The 16,591-nt window shown below is 45.6% G+C and overlaps 1 protein-coding gene across 6 annotated transcripts in view; it reads left to right on the forward strand.

Annotated features, from left to right (window-relative positions):
* The window catches only part of mdn1 (midasin AAA ATPase 1), a 106,832-nt gene that overhangs the window by 11,892 nt on the left and 78,349 nt on the right, over window positions 1-16,591 (forward strand). For all 6 annotated transcript variants that reach the window (XM_080513719.1, XM_080513721.1, XM_080513720.1 and 3 more), the window contains exons 9-24: window positions 960-1,074; window positions 2,262-2,446; window positions 5,069-5,150; window positions 5,240-5,335; window positions 5,749-5,861; window positions 6,710-6,858; window positions 6,944-7,004; window positions 7,215-7,426; window positions 7,654-7,757; window positions 7,833-7,977; window positions 8,410-8,506; window positions 9,631-9,744; window positions 9,826-9,973; window positions 12,292-12,399; window positions 13,310-13,461; window positions 15,842-16,020. In XM_080513719.1, coding sequence (XP_080369845.1) covers window positions 960-1,074; window positions 2,262-2,446; window positions 5,069-5,150; window positions 5,240-5,335; window positions 5,749-5,861; window positions 6,710-6,858; window positions 6,944-7,004; window positions 7,215-7,426; window positions 7,654-7,757; window positions 7,833-7,977; window positions 8,410-8,506; window positions 9,631-9,744; window positions 9,826-9,973; window positions 12,292-12,399; window positions 13,310-13,461; window positions 15,842-16,020 — 2,060 coding nt within the window. The remainder of the gene's footprint in view (window positions 1-959; window positions 1,075-2,261; window positions 2,447-5,068; window positions 5,151-5,239; window positions 5,336-5,748; window positions 5,862-6,709; window positions 6,859-6,943; window positions 7,005-7,214; window positions 7,427-7,653; window positions 7,758-7,832; window positions 7,978-8,409; window positions 8,507-9,630; window positions 9,745-9,825; window positions 9,974-12,291; window positions 12,400-13,309; window positions 13,462-15,841; window positions 16,021-16,591) is intronic.

Below are 16,591 nucleotides of genomic sequence, written 5' to 3' on the forward strand. Positions count from 1 at the left end.
CTGTTGTATATTGGCCTTCTCCTGTCAAATGCTGACAGTGATATTATCACAGGATGTCAGTGTTTGGTGAAACATGGTAGGTGTTTTGTGGTGGAATTTTTAATTTACAAAACAGACATGAGCAATTTGGTCCACTGTGGGTTGGGAATGAGTGGAAATGGTTGTTTTGGTGTGTTGGTGGTATGGTAGTTTCTGTGTGGAAGGCATGCCTTTTGTTGGAAGTATATTTTAAAGATAGGTTCTGTGTCAGTAACTGTAAAACCTGCCAAGTTGTTTGAGAGAGAGAGAGGTTTGTCTCTCTCTATCTAGTTGTATCATGATTTTCAAGCAAGAGTATAACATAGGTAGGCAATACAACAAAACAAAAAACGACAACAAGCAAAAACATGATTTTGGTAATTGAAAGAATAGCAGAAAACAAGAAAAATCAGCAGCAAATCTCATCGACGAGGAGTGGAAGTGTGTGTGATTGAATGAATGAAGGGGTTATTTCGGTTACAGTTTCAGTAGAAGTGCAGTTGATGAATTTTTGTGCAGTTCATGGTACAAGTTCACACACCTGTGATTTTTCACTGTTTCCACAATACACTTGTAACCGAAATGGGATAGGCTGAAGCCAAGGCTTATTTTAGCCTCTCCCTTAAAAACCCGTGCGGTTAGCCCAGACGCCAGTGGTGCAAAAAATATAATCACATTTTAAAAAAGCAACTGGAGAAAGAAAAAAAACAAAACAATAAACACAGCAGTCGTAATACGGGAGAAAAAATGAATATGGAACATAACAGAAGTAATACATGAGAAAAACCCGACCAAACAAAAAGAAGTAAATTATTGTTCATTGTAACATTAATTCTTTTTCTTTTTACTGTTTTTTTGAAGCAGAACAGTGATTGATTTCTTGATTGATTGCACTTCCCACAGACAACTAACAGGAAGTGGCGTGTGTCTCTGTCCTCCAGGATGTTTTACAGTGGAGGAAGCTGGCACAGACCACAGAACTCTCACGCAGCACTGCTGGACAAATATTGGACCAAACTCCAAATGTTTAACATGACCAGAGAAGAGCTGAAGAAGGTTAGTGGGGATTTACAGCAATCCATGTGTAGCAACTAAATGCAAGGTATGTTACATTTCGTCACCAGGTCCTAAAATATAGAGACGTGATTCTAACAAACTATTTGGTCAGAAGAACGGTGAAGGAGTCGCATTCTGTTCTCTGTGTGCTTAATGGGGCCACATCATCGGCATATTGAGAGATCCTATTTCTGGACTTTCAGATTATTTAAGTGATTCGAAAATCTGACATGCTGTGAGCTTTATGCTGTGAGCAGTTAACACACCTGTGTTTTTTAAACCTGTCAGTTGATGTAGACTCACTTCAAGTACCTCAAATTTTCTCAAAAGCTGCCAGTGCGCCTTATAACCCGGTGCGCCTTATATATGGAAGAATTGCTCTACTTGAGACTGCTATTTGACAGCTGAACAACCAGAAGCTTTTATTTTGACAACTCTAACTTCGCAACCGGATCTTCAGAGCGGACGACACTCCGCACAACACATTCATCACTCATGGTTGCACACCAACATTCTAACAAACCAAAATAAACTAGACGAAATAATTACTCCCTAAACTGGGGAACAAAAACACAATCAACACAATCAACACAACACCAAGCCCAACAACAACCCACAATAACCTCCAACAACACATAACATGAATTCCCATCATGCCTTGCAGCGACCACCTCTGGACGGTAAGCAGCCGCCGACAGCTCCTCAGTGCAGCCGATAGAAACTCCCATAATTCATTGCAGCCGTTTGTGGTGTTTTAAATGCAATTATTGGGGGTTATATTTGGTTTGTGGTGTCGGTAATAATTGTGTTGTGTTGTGTTTTTGTTGCTTAGTTCATGTAGTTTATTATTATTATTATTATTACCGGTAGTTGTAAGTTGTCAACCAGCAGTGAAGAAGGTTTTGTGTGTAGTGTCCTCCTGGCATAGGCTGCAGGTAGGACTATCAAAATAAAGTGCGTGCATTTCTCTGGGTGTTAGAATCAGTGGAAAATGTAACCTAATGGCTTTGAGCTATAAAGGTTGCTGACCACTGGTCTATTCCATGCGCCTTATAATGCGGTGCGCCTTATATATGAACAAAGTTGTAAATTATGTCAATCAATGTAGGTGCGCCTTATAACCCGGTGCCTTATAGTGCGGAAAATACGGTATGTTGTCCTGTACTTAAACACTCTCCTGTCTGTAGGTTCTAGTCAGCAGGTTCTCTGGCCTCTCGCTGGTGTCGGATCGCCTGCTGGATATCTACTGTCAGCTGACCGGGGAGAACCACGTTGATCCGGAAACAAGCAACCTGCAAAACGCTGAAAACCCCCGGCAGCACAAGTCCGAAGACAGGACTTCGATTCTGGAGGGCCGGTTGCTGTCACTGAGGTGAGGAACTTTCTCCTTTTACAAGCTCCACAGCTGCTCGGAGACGGAAGACAAATGTTTCCACTGAACTTTTGTGCCGTGCTTTAAAGTTTGAATGAGTTTTATTAAGTATTATTTATTAATTTGATAGTCGACGCATCGTTTTATTAATTTTTTTACTCTTGGTTTTTCTCTCAAAACTGCGCCACCTTCCACTGCCTGTTCTTTTTTCATCATCATCATTCAGATGATGCAGCAAATGTATGTTTTTTTACAGGTTAACGGGCTTCATGCTGCCAGATTCTGTTTCCACATGTAGATACATGCTGTTTTGAGCCTCTGCTTGTCCAAAACTTGTGTGAATAGCTGTGAATAGCAAACTAGCCTGCTACCGTAACCGCAATCGTGAGAAGATGGAAGGAACGGATCACCTGATGATGCCGGTATATATATATATATATATATATATATATATATATATATATATATATATATATATAAACTCTCCAGGTCACCCAGGGGTCACGGCTGACTTTGTTGATATAATTACTCCACCTGCGCAAGGCACTGATGGGAATATGCCAATCGCACACTTTTTTTCAAGGAAATCGGCCGATTAATGTTGGCTGGCCAGTTGATCGGAGCACCGCTGGTAAACGCTGGAATCTGAAAGGACTAAGTATGGTAAAACGGCTCCAATAAAAACAAGCTAGTTATTTTGATCTAAAATCATCAACAGGCTGCAGATGCACAGTGACAGGGCTTGAAGTAATCTGAGTAATCCTGACGGAGCCACCGAAACATTGGATGAACTATTTTGGGAATGTTTTGGAATACTTCCAGTGGGTGGATCAATCAGACACACACACACACACACACACACACACACACACACACACACACACACACACACACACACACACACACACACACACACACACACACACACACACACACACACACACACACACACACACACACACACACACACACACACACACACACACACACACACACACACACGATCGAAGAGCCATGTTTCCTTGTTTCCGAGCTCCAATAAAACACAGAGCTGACAGAACATATGCTTCACTGATCAATGTCATTACTGTTACTATAGGCCTCAGGTCAACGTGTGTGTGTGTGTGTATATATATGTGTATATGTGTGTGGGGGGGTTACAGAGTCCGTTCTTTCATCCGTCTTGTGTCCTCTGTCCAGTCTGGTTCACAGAGGTCCTCCTGTCCTCCATCATCACGTTTTCCCCTTTGACACACTGATGAGACACATGAGAGTGACATGGTCTGGATCAAAGCTCTTTCACTGTTTGAGTCACATGTGGTTCTCTCTATATCGTCTCCTGCTGCTCTCCGCAAACTACAGCTACACAAATATTACATCCAAAGAATTACTCCAACATTCATTGAATCAATGAATATGCTCCGTTTAAAAAAGTAAAATTTAATCAACAGCTATGTTAAAAAACAAACAAGAAAAGACAAAAAAGTTAAACAGATAAATTGAAAATGTGTTTAAAAATTGCTTAAAAATTCAAATCAAAGGCTGAAACAAGTAAAACAATATTAATAATAATGCATGTTATTTCAAAGACACCGTACAATCTGTTAAGAGTTAAAACCACACAGGTCACGGGGCAAACGGCATCATATGGAATAAGCAGCTTTGGAAAGATATGTTTTGAGTTGTTAGTTGTAGTGGGGAAGGAGTCCATGTAATGAGTTCCAGACAGCTCTGCTCCCCGGGTGGTGAGACGGGCAGAAGGGACAGACAGGTGAAAGTAGGAAAAGGATCTGAGGGAACGGGAGGGAGTGGAAAGGCTGAGGAGACCAGACCGATATGGGGGGGTGAGGTTCTGAATGGCCTTGAAGTGTCAACAGAAGGATTTTGAATTGGATACTGAACTGAACCGGAGGGCAGGAGTGATGTGGTTGACGGGTGATGATGTGGTTGACGGGTGATGATGCAGCAGGAGAACCCTACAGCAGTAGTTTGTGAAGGGATTTGAGAGGGAAGCCAAAGAGGAGAGCGTTGCAGTAATCCAGACAGGAAGTGACAGAGCTGTGGACTAAGATGGCGGCAGTGTGGGGGGTGAGGGAGGGGCAGAGGCGGTTGATGTTTCCACTAGAGTGCTGTGGAGGATGACACCCATAGAGTGGACTTGGTGCCCATGAGAAGGATTTCATTTTTGTTGCTGTTTAATTTAAGAAATTTGACGGTGAACTAGGTTTTTATTTCAGAAAATCAGTCGGTGAGGGAAGTTGGTGGCAGGGTGGATCAGGGTCTAGCAGTGAGGTAGAGCTGGGTGTCATCCGCATAGCAAAGAACATGTATTACATTTGCGGAAGATATTGCCGAGGGGAAGGAGGTAATTAATGAAAAAGATGGGCCCCAGGACAGAGCCCTGGAACACACCTGAGGTGACGGAGAAAGGGATGGACTTACTGGATTTAAGTTGAGGGAGCTGAGTGCGGCCAGAGAGGGAGGAAGTGAACCCGTCCAGTGGAGTGTGGGAAATAAGACTGGAATAGCTCAAACACCAGAAAAAACCACTGGAACCTTGCTGGTTCTGCTGTTAGAGTTTAAACCTTGAAGGTTGTTCTGGGTGTGGTTCTGCCTCTGCAGGGACCTCCTGAAGTGGTGCGGTCGGATCAGCGTGGACTTCGATGGAGCCTCGTTGGCCACGGCGCAGAATGTCTTCCAAGAGGTTTGCTCCTTTGATCCTGAGCTGTGGTCCGAGACGCTCTCATGGTTTCTTGGGACAAAATGAAGAGAGATGTGTGTTTTGTCCTTCAGGCTCTCGATTGCTTCACGGCCATGTTGTCTCGGTCGGAAAGTCGACTTCGTATGGCCGAAATCATCGGGAGCAAACTCAACATCTCTAAAGAAAAGGTACTGGAGGAATGCCTTGTAATGGTAATGCGTGACAAAACATTTACTAAAATCAAAGCAATTCTTAATTATAGTTCATCAATGTCAAGAACAAAAGGAGTGAATATAATAGTGGATATATAATTTTGAAAAACACAACAAATGGCAAGTAAAAACTTAAATATCTAAAAAAACCAACTGGTTAAACAGTGAAAATCACACGTGCTAGCAGGAAATTGATCTCAAACTGATGCTTGTATTGTTAATTTTAATCCTGGGACACTTTGGTTAACTTTAAATCAGCAGTGTGAGACAAAATAAAGATTTTAGGCCAAGATTTGGACTCGCGTTACATGTTTTATGCTAAACGTTTAGCAGTAAGTTTGATTCTTAGGTCCATTTTTTCTCTCTCCTTCCGTTCTGTGTGGTTGCAGGTGCAGCACCAGTGCCGGCTGTACCACCCCGGCCTGGCAGCAGGCGACCTGGAGGTGACGGTGGGCAGAGTCACGCTGCCTCGCAAGCAGACTGAAGCGGTGCAGCTGAGTGTGTAAGTGGGACGTTCTCACCCCGTTAGCCACTTGACAGCCCCCCCCCCCCCCCCCCCCCCTTGCAACACTGACCCCCACTCGGCTCCATTTGCCCCCCTACCTCCCACCCCGGAGGCACCTTCGATCGCGCACAGCGGTGGGGTAAACACAGTCACCACTGGATCCCTACATTTGATCAGCTGCAGCTCAGTGGTAGATTGGGTCGTAACCAAAGGGTTGGTGGTTCGAATCCCACTCTATCCAACTCATTGTCGTTGTGTCCTTGGGCAAGGCACTCTACCCACGTTGCCTCATATGAATTGGTATGAATAGTGCATGAATGTTGGTGGTTGTCAGCGGGGCCCTGGACGTGAAATAGCAGCCACGCCTCTGTCAGCAGTGGGCAGCTGTGGCTACATGTGGCTACCATGTGGCTACCGTGTGGCTACCATGTGGCTACATGTGGCTGCCATGTAGCTACCATGTAGCTTCCCACCACTGGTGTGAATGAATGAGGGTTTCTGTATGTGCTTTGAATCCCCTCACAAAAGGTGCAATATCAATCCAAGCCATTGTTATGATAGAAATGATGTCAGGAGTAGTGTTGAACTGGTGGCGTGTGAGAGTTTGTGTTGGTAGTGACTGTTCCTGATGCTCGTAGGGCTCACCAGACCTTTGCTGTTCCTGGTGCTCGTAGGGCTCACCACACCTTTGCTGTTCCTGATGCTCGTAGGGCTCACCAGACCTTTGCTGTTCCTGGTGCTCGTAGGGCTCACCACACCTTTGCTGTTCCTGGTGCTCGTAGGGCTCACCAGACCTTTGGTGCTCGTAGGGCTCACCAGACCTTTGCTGTTCCTGATTCTCGTAGGGCTCACCAGACCTTTGCTGCCACGCAGCCTTCTTCCGTGCTGCTGGAGCAGCTGGCCGTGTGTGTTGCTAAAGGAGAGGCCGTGCTGCTGGTGGGAGAGACGGGGACGGGAAAGACGTCCACCGTGCAGCACCTGGCCGCTATCACAGGTGAGCACCCCCCCCCCCCCCCCCCCAAGCCTCCTGATGGTGGTGGTCCTCCCTAAACCCCTACATGTGCTGTTTGCTGCTGCAGGACACCGACTGAAGGTGGTAAACATGAACCAACAGAGTGACACAGCAGACCTGCTGGGAGGGTGAGACACTGCTAACACATCTACACTCTGCTAGCTGGATATACTGTACACGCTGTACACTCACAAATACGTAATGTACACGCTACACACTGCATACTGTACACAGTACACTGTACATACGGCAAAGTCACCCTTTCTAAAGAAAAACCTCCAATGATCACAGCGCTTTGAATGTTGGGTAACCCCGCAGAGTGTGTATGTGTGCTGCAGGTATAAGCCGGTGGAGCACCGCCAGCTGCTGCTGCCTCTGCGCGAGGCGTTCGAGGACCTGTTCTCTCAGACGTACTCCCGCAGGCAGAACCTGACGTTCCTGGGTCACGTCCAGACCTGCTTCAGGGGCAAACGCTGGCAGGACCTGCTCACCCTGATGGACCACGTCTGCAAGTCTGCATTGAGGACTGAGCTGCAGGACCACTGCAACGGTACACACTGTGCAACATGCCACAGTGAGGGACTCTGCTAACACTCTGTGTGTGTGCGTGTGCGTGTGCGTGTGCGTGTACGTGTACGTGTGTGTGTGTGTGTGTGTGTGTGTGTGTGTGTGTGTGTGTGTGTGTGTGTGTGTGTGTGTGTGTGTGTGTGTGTGTGTGTGTGTGTGTGTGTGTGTGTGTGTGTGTGTGTGTGCTTGTGTGCGTGTGCGTGTGTGTAGCTGCGGAGCTTCAGGAGCAGTGGGAGGTGTTAGCTTCCAGACTCAGTCAGACTCAGCAGCAGATCCGGGCCTGTGAGGCGGCCATGGTGTTCTCCTTTGTGGAGGTGAGACAGACACACACCCTCAGTCAACCTGGCCGTCACCCACTGCATGGCTGATGTGTGTGCCGTGTCCTGCAGGGGGCGCTGGCCCAGGCTCTGAAGAAAGGTCAGTGGATCCTGCTGGATGAGATCAACTTGGCTGCAGCAGAGACTCTGGAGTGTCTGAGTGGGCTGCTGGAGGGCAGTGGGGGGTCCCTGGTGCTGCTGGACCGAGGGGACACTGGTACGCACACACACACACACACACACACACACACACACACACACACACACACACACACACACACACACACACACACATGCGGACTCCGTGGCTGAGAAATCTTCCTCCTCTATAGGAATTTATGAAAATATGAGCAGTCCCCATGTTCCCACAGTGGAATTCCTGCCCTGTTACAATCTGGACACTTGCAGCCTGTATATGTCCTTTTTTTTTTTTTCCCCTCCAATTTTACGGTATGGCTTATATCCAGGTGCGCTCAATATTCTATACTATACAATAAATATTTCTTCCACAACACTTCCTACACTTTAAATCCACTGTTTAATCGGGAGTTTTACACAGATACTGGAAACATTACTCTCCAGAAAGCACTAAAGTATGAGTAGGTTCTGTTCATCATGAGACGTTTTGCTTGACGACTGTTTTCTTCAGAGCCCCTGGTTCGACATCCTGACTTCCGCCTGTTTGCCTGCATGAACCCAGCCACCGATGTGGGGAAGAGGAACCTTCCTCTGGGCCTCAGGAACAGGCGAGTCTCCCGCCCACTCACCACCGTCTTTCACTTCTTGCCCCAAATCCTGATCTGAGCTCGTTTGAAATTCCAGTGTCTGTGTGAATGAATGTTTAAGTTAATAACTGGGACTGTGATGCATTAGTTTTATTTGGCTACAGTAGAAACATAAAAAAACAAGTTCTCTTTTTAGTTCAGTTGAGTTATTTTCTTGCAACTCAACCTAATCTAAACAAAGTATTTCCATTTCACTGAAGAAATTCACATCTCATTCACATTTTTCCTCTGTTGATGTTACTTTGCTTACTTTTTCCCTCCTATATGAAACATATATTTGGAAAGTTTGTTTGTTTGAGTGTGTGAGGTTACAGTGATGCCCTGTTGTGCTCTGGGGGGCAGCAGGAAGCCCCAAATGAACTTTATACTTCATTTGTTGGAATGAAGGCAGGACCAGAGAGGAAGTGGCTCACTGCTCCCCCCTGTGGTAGATTGGCGTATTGCAGGACTTAGCCTGTTAGCCTGTTATGGGCAAACCGATCTTCTTCAAATCGTAGCTCCATATCAGTGTCCCGACATAGACAAACCAGGATTTGATCCCTCTGGAGATACAACACAAGCGAGGCCATGCTGGCTCGGCCACCACCCCCTGCTGAGATGACGGAGGTGGCACAGAGACTGTAAACAAAGCGGGGTAAGCGCGGCGGCGGCGGCCTACAGGCAAGGCTAAAGGCTAGCTCCTTCAGACCAGCCCACCAAGCCTTTTCCTTACCATCACTCGTCAACAAGATGGCGCCACGAAAAAAAACCAAAACATGCATCAGCTGCACCGTAGCAGAAGCCGCAATGTTCAAAGTGTGGGGGGGAAGTAGCGGCTTGTAGTCCAGAATTTACACTATACAAGTTACATCTTCTTCATATTTATCGGCTGCTTGAAGAAGTCTGATTGCACCCAAAAGGTTTTGTTGTTTAATAGCAATGACAATACAGTTTCTGCTTGGACTTCAGCATTCAGTTGGTTGTTTCAGACAGTTTTTGGTTCCTCGGGGTGGAAGATGGTCTCCATTGTACTTTCAGACAGGATCCAGTAACAGGAGCAAAGCTCCAGACGTGACGTGGCGGTCTGAACTGGTTTTGTGTCTCAGGTTCACCGAGCTGTACGTAGAGGAGCTGGAGAACGAGGCTGACCTGCGGATCCTGGTTCTGGACTACCTGAGCACCTTAAACCCCCCCAGAAGTGTGATCAGTGGCGTCATCAGGTGGGGGCTGCAGGAGTGGGTGTGGAGGTGTGTGGGCGTCTGGTTGGCTGCCTCTGGTTTCTCACAGTGTTTTCTGTACAGCTTCTACCTGGCCGTCCGGAAAGAGGCCCAGTCCACCCTGGTGGACGGGACGGGCCACAGGCCCCACTACAGCCTGCGGACGCTGTGCAGGGCGCTGAGGTACGTGGCAGCAAACCCCTGCCACAGCCTGCAGCGCTCACTCTACGAGGTAGGGGGTGCCAGCGCGCTCACCACAACCTGATTGGAACACGGAATGTGTCTTCAAACTGTTTTGTCTTTCTCAAATTGTTTCTCTCCATTTGTACAAAGTAATATCCCAAAAATATCATGGACGTCGTTTGACATCAGCTTGTTTTTTGTGTCAGAACGTCCGGAGGGAACTGTATGGCAAAACGCACCCAGACCTAACTGTCACACAGTCCCACTGCACACAGTACCTTTAAAATTGTAGGCGGGATTGTGAACGACAAGGGGATGTTGGGAGAAGAAGGGCGAGGCGGCTGGCAGTGGACGGCCGGCAGATTAAAGCCTTCAGCCTCTTTTCTCCATGACACAGTTTCAATCCAGCTCCTGCTGAACCTCCTGCTGTTACCCAGAGGAGCGTCGCACCAGTTGGAAGGTTCTGCAGAGCGCCGACGTTTCAATAAACCCAGTTAACAAAACAACCCGTTAGCGCAAAGCGGCAAATGTAAATAACAACGAAGGCTTTACAGCCGATTAACTATTTAAATATTGCGTGCAAGTCCAGAGTGGCTATGCTCACTGACCAATCAGCAGACGGCTGCGTTGTTAGTCCTCATGACACCCCTTCATCAGTGCTGGATACCTCAACTAGTGGTTCTGGGGTTTTTTTTTTTTTTGTACCATCCACAAAAGCCCGTCCCACCCCGTTCACCCCGGCGTGGTGAGACAGTCAGTGTCAGACGTAACAACGTCCTGGTACCGTACCGTCCAGTCTGGTCCAGAGGTGTACCTCCGTACAAACGTTTTAAGACCAGGGCTCCACATTAAGGCTTTCCCAAACGTCTGGGGCTCGTAAAAGTTTTGCTTGGGCAACTGAATCACCTGATCGTCAAAATATCAATCAATTTTGACAATATCAATGTCAAAATATCGGCAAAAAACCACGAGCACGCTCAGTCAACTTGGGTGGATAATCATCCATATTTTGCCGATATTTTGACATTTTTTCAGCAAAAATCACTTGGTATCACCGACCGATCACGCCACCGCAGGGCGCCGCCATTTCTCCCCCCCGAGAGCGCCTTCAGGTGATTCTCATGTGAACGAGATGATAGTATGTCAAGACCGTGGCCGATGGCCGCCGCTATTTTCTTCCCGATTCGTGTTCTCCATTCTTGTCAGTGATGCACTGCGTCTTACCTGGACAACACGCATCCCGACGTTTCATAACTTTTCATGGTTCAGAAAAAAAGTTGAGTGAGCAGGAAGAGGAGGAGGAACAGGGACAAGATCTGATTTGTTAATAGAATAAAAATACATGACACACATTCACCATGTTATTAAAAAAATGCATATGGATGAAAAGTGACTAATACAATAAATAAGGTGTGGCAGTATGGAGTATGTAGTCGTACGGTGTGACGGCTCCAATCTTAATACTGTCACATTTATTTCAGACCAACACAGTAAAAAGCCCAGAGGTCGGCCTCAAATCAACTCTGTGGGAGTAAATTCATCTCTGTGGGAGTAAATTCATCTCTGTGGGAGTAAATTAATCTCTGTGGGAGTAAATTCAACTCTGTGGGAGTAAATTAATCTCTGTGGGAGTAAATTCAACTCTGTGGGAGTAAATTCATCTCTGTGGGAGTAAATCAACTCTGTGGGAGTAAATTCAACTCTGTGGGAGTAAATTCAACTCTGTGGGAGTAAATTCATCTCTGTGGGAGTAAATTCATCTCTGTGGGAGTAAATCAACTCTGTGGGAGTAAATTCAACTCTGTGGGAGTAAATCCAACTCTGTGGGAGTAAATCCAACTCTGTGGGAGTAAATTCAACTCTGGGCCTTGTGCTGTGAAGAACAAACTTAAAATCTAGATTATTGTTCCTTCAGATTGAAGAGTATAAAGAGATACGCCTTCCCTGAACGTTTCATTGAGATATCTTGATTATTAAAGAAAGTACAAGTGCTTTAAAGTAAAAAGTTATGTCGGTTGAATTCATACATTACCCAAGATTATACATTTCCATTAAGCTTCAGACAAGTCTAAATTTGTCCGGACAAGTAAAAAGTGTTTTTTTTTCCATTTTCCTGTTAACGAGAACCGTAGCGACCTTCTGGACCGAGGTACGTACCGAACCACGGTTCTTGTGTACTGTTACACCCTACTCTGCACCAGGCCGTGTTCTTCTGCAGCCAATAAGAATGTGTGCGTGGATATATAAGCCACGCCCCTATTATTACAAGATGTTCCTCCACAGTACCAACTGTAAGGCGAGATTCACTGCCTTCATGTCATGGAGAGTGTTGAGTGGAGCTCTTGGTTGACCACGCTGCCTCCACAGGGGTTCTGCCTGAGCTTCCTCACCCAGCTGGACAGAAGCTCTCACCCTCTGGTTCAGAAGCTGGTGGGCCAACACATCCTGATGGGAAACCTCAAGTGTCTGAAACAAGTGAGTGTTTCATCCAAACCACAGAATAACGTTGTATAAAACATCTTTCACTACTTCAAACATTTTTATGCCAGTGTGTTTTAACTACAGTTCTCTGATTCATACTAGAACTCTGATTCATGCTAGAACTCTGATTCATACTACAACTCTGATTCATACTAGAACTCTGATTCATACTAGAACTCTGATTCATACTAGAACTCTGATTCATGCTAGAACTCTGATTCATACTACAACTCTGATTCATACTAGAACTCTGATTCATACTAGAACTCTGATTCATACTAGAACTCTGATTCATACCAGAACTCTGATTCATACTAGAACTCTGATTCATACTACAACTCTGATTCATACTAGAACTCTGATTCATACTAGAACTCTGATTCATACCAGAACTCTGATTCATACTAGAACTCTGATTCATACTACAACTCTGATTCATACCAGAACTCTGATTCATACTAGAACTCTGATTCATACTAGAACTCTGATTCATACTAGAACTCTGATTCATACTAGAACTCTGATTCATACTAGAACTCTGATTCATACCAGAACTCTGATTCATACTACAACTCTGATTCATACTAGAACTCTGATTCATACTAGAACTCTGACTCTCTGTACTGCAAACAGGCGGAAGCAGCTTCAGCTCAAACTAAAAAGCTTTTCAAGGACTTCACATGTTCCAGAACTTTGACAGATATTGGAGAACTTTCCAGTATTTCACACACGTTCTCCACAGCTACTTCGTCCTCTGTCGTGGAAAACAAACGTGACAGTTGGTTAACATGACCCGGGGCCTGATTAAAGGTTCTTAACGTTCTATTAAAGGGGTGCCCTGGTCTCTGAATGGGTTCCTTCAGAGCCGCAGCTGTTTGTTCACAGAACCAATGTTTCCCTGCAGCCCATCCCGGCCCCCCCGACCCGGCCCTGTGTGGAGATGGAGGGCTACTGGGTGTCTCAAGGGGAGATGGAGCCAGCCTCGGACCACAACTACATCCTCACCGCCTCCGTCAAGCTCAACCTGCGCGACCTTGTCAGAGTGGTGTCAGCCGGGTAGGAGAACCTTCGCTTTGTCTCTGGACGTCTGGACGCTCACCCACTGCAGTCTGATAGGATTGATTTCCCTGCAGTGACATTTCACTTGGAAAGCTTTTATGTGTGTGTTGTGTGTGCAGGTCATTTGAGCTCACGAACCCTTTTAACAGACCACTGGGTCACGAGGTTTCAACTTCCTGCTCTGTTTGGTAGGGCGGCAGGCTCTGAGCACATTGGCCAGGCGTTTCCACAGCAAACACAACCTTCATTTGTTTTCTCAAACAGCAAAGAACCACAGCAACAATAAGGTTGTATCATGTAACAGTGTTTCATCAACCAACTCTCCAAAGTGTGAGTCACTTTTAAAAAGGTCTTTAAATGCAGATGTCAGACTGAAAATATTTGCTGGTCTCAGATCAGTTGGTGAAGAAGCTAATGTGGAAGGTTGAAACTAAATGTTTAGTTTTTTCCCCCCAAATATATCTGTTGGATTTTTGTTTTCAAAAACACAAGACAGAACAAAACATTGTGGCTCAGTTTAGACCAGTGGAATAGTCAAACACACCGTAGCAGCTGATGAGCTTCACACAGCTCCTCTAGAAAAAGTCCATACCAATGTACGACATAAAAGGGTCCCAAAACTAGTGAAACATATTTACCATGCAGTTGGCAGGTTAAGTAGTCCAGAGACACATTCTAGTATTGTTGGATAGTATTCATTTTTGCATGGGGCTTTATCCACAATCCAGTTCAGAAGGACACGATTCCACACACAAAATGTACATTCTACCTTCTACAAAGTCTCCTTCCATATTTTCCAGTGATGGTGACATCAGTGATTCCAAGTAACACGGTCAATGGATTGCACTCTGTAGTAGCAGAAAGTGGAAATGTTTCCCAGAGTTCACATTTTACAAAATACCAAAAATATTGTTTTAGTACAGGCCCAATAACAATGTGCAAGAGTGCCCACTTCAATCTTACACTTGGGGCATAACGGATATATTTAGGACTTAGAGAGGGGTAACATTTTAATTTGTAGAGTTTTTACCCAATTCCAGACACTTGGGGGTTTGGCATGACTCCATGCATTGTCCCAGTCCTCATTACTGATATCCACGCCCAGTTCTTTCTCCCACAGCTCTCAAAAAATGGAATTATTAGTGTTTGGATACTCTTTAAGTTATAAGATGACTTGAGCTCCGTTTCCACCGCACAAAAAGTGCAGGAATGGACGAGTACAGTCCGTTACCGTTTGCATTTCCACTGCAAGAATCGGTGATTTTCTGGAAACAACCGCTCCAAACGCGGTTGCTATTCCACTCCCCCCTCTGTCGGGGTACCAGGGCCATGGAATGATTCTGAGTTTGAGGAGCCGTCTGCTGATTGATCAGTGATTTCCTAACCCTCAATATTTTAATGTGTCGGCTGGATGAGTCCTCTGCTGTCAGTGTGGTCAGCTTTGCACTGGTTGTTTTTTTTTTTCCTTTTGTTTTCTTTGCTGCTCAACTTCAGTGTTGTTGGTGAAAGAGAGGATGTGAGGCAGGAGGAGACCGGGGCTCAGGGCTTTGCATCGCGTTGGAGCTTTCTGTTAGTAGCATAGCGTCAGTGCGCCGTGCCGGGTCTGTCCTCACATTGCCGGGTCTGTCCTCACATTGCCGGGTCTGTCCTCACATTGCCGGGTCTGTCCTCACATTGCCGGGTCTGTCTTTGCATCGCGTCTGAGGTTTCTGTCCAGACGCGAGGCAGCGGCGGTCAGCGTTCTGTTGAACCGGGGTCGGCGCTGCTGCATCACGTTTGAACAGAAAGCTGGGCGTCCACGCTGCCGGTGGTCGGGTAGAAGGCGCGGTGTGGGGACGGACCGCGGACACGATGCAAAGAGACGGTCGGCGTTTGAGCAGAAAGCTAAGAGCTCCTGTGTCGAGTTAATGATATTATGATATATTTATATATTTGAAAATGATTATATAGACTTTTAATTTCAATAATCTATCAAAAATGAATACCTTTAATGTAATTTTGGCATAGAATAACTCACATTAATGTCCTAAACTATTGTTGTACATAATTATCCATCCGGGGCAAGTCTCTTGGGACCAACACGGAAGTTGCAGCTGCAACAGTCAATAAGTTAACATTTAACAAATGTATCTAGTAGTACTTCAGCAAGCTCAATATAAAGGGTTTTGAAGTGCTGGCACACTGGAGAAGTTTTAATTTGGAAAATAAATCAGCTCCGGTTCTGTGATAGATTCTATTAAAAGTGTCGTCCCCTCACCATGAACATGTTTTCAATATGTCCCCAATGGCTCCACTCAGCTGTTTAGTTTGTGCGGGACCGTTAGAGCCGTTCACGGCGAGCTGATGGCAGATCGATGGGCTTTCTGCTCCCTCACAGGACTCACCCCGTCCTGATCCAGGGCGAGACGTCTGTGGGGAAGACCAGTCTGATCCGCTGGCTGGCGGCCGCCACGGGAAACCAGTGTGTGAGGATCAACAACCACGAGCACACCGACATCCAGGAGTATATCGGCTGCTACTCGTCTGACACCCGTGGAAAACTGGTGTTCAAAGAGGGTACGGACACAAAACAAAAGAACTAAACATTCATAGGTGGAGGTTCGTTTCTGTGGCCACTTTCAGGATCAGAAACATAAAAGACAATGGAAGAGGAAGATTCTAGTCAATAACGGGCAAAGAATCAAGATAAAGAGTGAAATTACACACAAAATGAAGATCTGGACAGAGAATAAGATGTAAATTGTAAGCATAGAATGAAGGGTACATTGAAACTAATCATAGAAAATACTAAAATATTAAGGATCATAATGAAGACTGGATAGGATAAAGTATTGACCAGAACTCAGATAAAGTTGATGAAGAATGAGACATAGGATGGAGGTAATGGCTCAACATAGAATGAATAAGATAAGGTGGGTATAAATTAAGTATTGTTGTAATGAATCCAGGGGAAAGGTGAAAGAAGAAGAGTAGGGATCAAGATAATGGATCAAGAACAGGGATGTAGAAAGATAAAGATAAATATTTATCGGGAGATAAAGGAAATAAGACATAAGATGGCACAAGATACAAACTCAGCTGAAGGATAAGATATAGGATTTAGAGAATTGATTTTAGGTGAAAGTTC

This window comes from Blennius ocellaris, assembly GCF_963422515.1.
Source record: "Blennius ocellaris genome assembly, chromosome: 18".
Taxonomy (NCBI): Eukaryota; Metazoa; Chordata; class Actinopteri; order Blenniiformes; family Blenniidae; genus Blennius; species Blennius ocellaris.